Consider the following 4,210-nt stretch of genomic DNA (forward strand, 5'->3'; position numbering starts at 1 on the left):
CTTATAGCCATATTGCAAGCAACCTTCACACTCGCCACCATCAGACAAAAAGACATCATAATATTCTCCGATTCACAAGCAGCCATAACAGCACTGAGTAACGTATACAACTACTCCAAAGGGGAAGGTATTCCGGTGAGTATCATCCATAATGTAATAGACAGTGGCAAGAACGTCACTTTTCACTGGGTTCCAGCACACGTAGATATTTATCGTAACGAATATATAGATAACCTAGCAAAACAAGCCATAGCAGACGGCACAAAATTGTTCAATATTTACATCCCAACATCTGACTTCAAAGCCTATCAACAAAGGCAGTATGCAGTAGCATATAAGCAGGTATGCCAACGTACACCAAAAGCGGCATGGTACAAAGAAATAGAAAGTACGACAGGCCATAGCTTTTTTGGTTCATCATGACAAACTTCAAAAGGTGGGAGATAGTCAATGTAATTAGAATGAGATTTGGACATGCTCGGGTCAATACAAAGTTGTTTGACATCAAACAATATTTCACACCACTTTGTTTAAGTTGTACCCTCGCTGAACGAGAATCCCTTGACCACGTTATTCTACGATGCCCAGCCTACGAGTTTGCGAGAGACCTGCGCTTTAAGATATTAAATAATCTACTTAGATCACATAATATGAATTTGATTGATATATTAAAACTTCATAACATAGAAATATACAAGGAACTCAACCAATTTTTAAAACAAATAAAAAAACACATATAGCTTCAAAGACAGTACACCAACATATATGTCTCCCTGGATGTGGGTTCTTTATTTCCGTGGCCCGATTTTCGGAATAGGAAATGCCTGAAGGGCCCCTGGCGAGAAGATAATCCTTAAATCCTAATCCATCAATAGCTTCCTAAATTTATCCCTCTTTCAACTAACAGAAAACGAACAGAGCTACACAGAATACATAGCCTAACCATCCCACTAACAAAAAAAATAAACATTCAATGAAAATCCATAGTAACACAAAATAACATATGTATGGCGGAAGTTTAACCCCCAGAGAACCACGAGGCGTCATGGGAATTCACCCGAGCCTGTTTAATTAAACGAAGAAAAAAAAAATATATATATATATATATACACACAAACACGTAACTAGCATGTTTCAGGTGCATTTATTTACTATTAGTCTTTGAAATGTACATGGTATTAGAAGTTTATGTGAATAGCAAGAATGAACAAGAAAAATTCAAATGCATTATTTTAAGTTTAGTTACTTGTATAATACAGTTTTTGGAAATTCTAAATCTGGTCTTAACTGTGTTTATTACAAAATATCCATTATTTCATAGCTACGAATATGATTACACAATATTTTTATTATAGGAAAAGTTTTGAATTATTTAAATAATTGAATCAATTGAAAAACTGTTGAATATAAATAATACAGTTGACACACACACATATAACGAGACATAACATTTAGTATTAAAAAACAACAAAAACATGTTATTAAAGTTTATTTTGGACAAAAATCACAGGTTGAACATAAACATATTTGAACTAAAGAAAACTGAATTAAACTAAGACTGCAGGACATTTCTCTACAAGTGTGGAAACACCGGAAAGTTGGTCTTATGTCAAACTAATAATTTTTTTTAATAATACAAATTTAAACTAACAATTTAAAAGCAAACACAACTGAAATTAACTTTTAAAAATACAACAAATACAAAATATTTTATATAGTCATGAAAAAATAACATTTAAACAACAAACAAGACATTTCAAAATTTACTATGAAACATTTTAATTTTATATATTAAAATATGTATGATTAACAAGAAAAATTAAATGCATTCAAAAAAATAAACTATGAATATAATAAAACAATTTTAAAATTAATTTAACTTTTATTTATACAATAAATAACTAGATTAATGCATGTACTCCAATTTGCCAACATTTGAATTACTGCTTTCTTTGGAGATGCTGCTACTGGTCCTCTCCTTTCTGTAATCAAACGTTCAAGCATATTAAGAGGCCATCATGTAAGTTCATTCAATAAGTAGTTGTTCTTACTATCTCAGACACATATAGTTTAATAAAATAAAATTAGTTTAGTTCATTAAATTAGCATCCGCCTACTTTTATTCTTATAAGCTCATCGAGAGTATTTGGTCAAGATAACATCAAATGTAATCGATATTGTCAAGTCCTCTGGAGAATCACAGAAGAACAACAGCCAGAGAAATCTATAGCTCATTTCATTCTCGAGATGTTCTGCGGACACCTAAACTGAAATTCAATCATTTATTTATTTATTTATTTATACACGGTTGTCACCATTTTTACAAGTAATATAATAATAGATCATGTTCCACAAGATGGCAATATATACAATCAAAACAAAACAAAACTTCATCTTAAGTGAATCATACTCATGCAACAGGAGAGAAGCCAAGAAAAATTATGTAGGCTACATGCAAACAATACAATATGCCAAATACAATATGCTAAACACAATAAGCTACTAGGGCATAAATAAACAACTGACAGACATGCAATACATTTGATTCATTATGACTAGTTCATACACGAGCAGTCTGTATAGATTCATATACCATAAAACAAATTAATACAACAACCAACAACATGCAACCAGTACATGCCATTAATATCTAAAATATACAGTTTATATACAAAATAAATATATTAAGTAATAAATAACAATAATAATCTACATAGAAAAACACATTGAAAATAACTGCAATATCGGCAAGGTGCAATCAATAACTATTTACGAAATATAGTAGGGCAATAATCAACAAATACAGTAACTAGTACAATTCAACAATAAAATACAAAAGAGCTATAAAACGAACTGGTATAACAATGCTCTAACTATCCAGTATCAGATAATGCTTACATAGTGTAGCCCAATAATAAAAATATCCTTTTCAGCGATGACACACTATTGCAAAAAAAGTCGTGGTGATGGCAGATTAGGTTACCAAGCCGGTGTAATCTGGGGATGACACTGTGAAATTCATAGTTGGTGGAGCAATGCTGTACACAGAAGATGTCCAGAGACCGAGTTCTACCAGGTACTCTGAGATTGATGAGGTGGAGTAACTCCGAGCAATCGACATCTCCAGTGAGGATCTTCTGTAGAAACACCAGGTCATGCAGTCTCCTTCTCGCATATAATGGAGCCAGCCCCAATTGATCAGCTACCAACTCCAAGGGAACTTCACTGTAGTTGTATCCCAGCTTGGTACCAATTATCCTAACAAAGCGATCTTGTATGCTCTGGAGTCGCTGAATATGTCCAAGTTGGTAGGGACACCACACAACACAGCCGTACTCCAACACAGATCTAACTAGCGCTGTGTATGCTATCTTCATCGCCTCAACACTAAGACCGCTTCTAGAAGTCCTTATGATAAACCCCAACATCTTAGCAGCCTTCCTGGTGATTATGTCTATGTGTAATTCAGGGCTTAGGTCCGAAGACAACCCAATTCCAAGGTCTCTAATGTAAGACTTACGGCAAAGTCATACAATCATACAAAATATACAAGGTACATTACGTATTGTAACAAACTGGGGTTGCATGTAGTTTCAAATCTATAGTTCATTTCATTCTCGAGATGTTCTGTAGACACCTAAACTGAAATTCAATCATACAAAATATACAAGGTACATTACGTATTGTAACACACTGGGGTTGCATGTAGTTTCAAATCTATAGTTCATTTCATTCTCGAGATGTTCTGTAGACACCTAAACTGAAATTCAATCATACAAAATATACAAGGTACACTACGTATTGTAATAAACTGGGGTTGCATGTAGTTTCAAATCTATAGTTCATTTCATTCTCGAGATGTTCTGTAGACACCTAAACTGAAATTCAATCATACAAAATATACAAGGTACACTACGTATTGTAACAAACTGGGGTTGCATGTAGTTTCAAATCTATAGTTCATTTCATTCTCGAGATGTTCTGTAGACACCTAAACTGAAATTCAATCATACAAAATATACAAGGTACACTACGTCCTTTGTTTGAAGGTTATTTTTTTTGACGATGGAAGGATTGTGAAGGAAACAGGATTTTTCCGGACATTTGCCATCGTTAAGTGAAAAAAGAAAACAGTAACACTACGTTTCGAGATCTGCAATCTGATCTCTTCTTCAGGTAAAGAACTAACCTAATACATAATTACAAACTA

General features: G+C 33.3%; 1 protein-coding gene across 1 annotated transcript; it reads right to left on the minus strand.

Moving 5' to 3' along the window:
- Window positions 1-2,894: 2,894 nt before the first annotated feature.
- Window positions 2,895-3,428, minus strand: LOC124363684. Its single transcript, XM_046818943.1, has one exon. The coding sequence runs from the start codon at window positions 3,426-3,428 to the stop codon at window positions 2,895-2,897; it is 534 nt and encodes a 177-aa protein (XP_046674899.1).
- Window positions 3,429-4,210: the final 782 nt, after the last annotated feature.

Source organism: Homalodisca vitripennis, chromosome 5 (genome assembly GCF_021130785.1).
Source record: "Homalodisca vitripennis isolate AUS2020 chromosome 5, UT_GWSS_2.1, whole genome shotgun sequence".
In the NCBI taxonomy this organism is placed as follows: Eukaryota; Metazoa; Arthropoda; class Insecta; order Hemiptera; family Cicadellidae; genus Homalodisca; species Homalodisca vitripennis.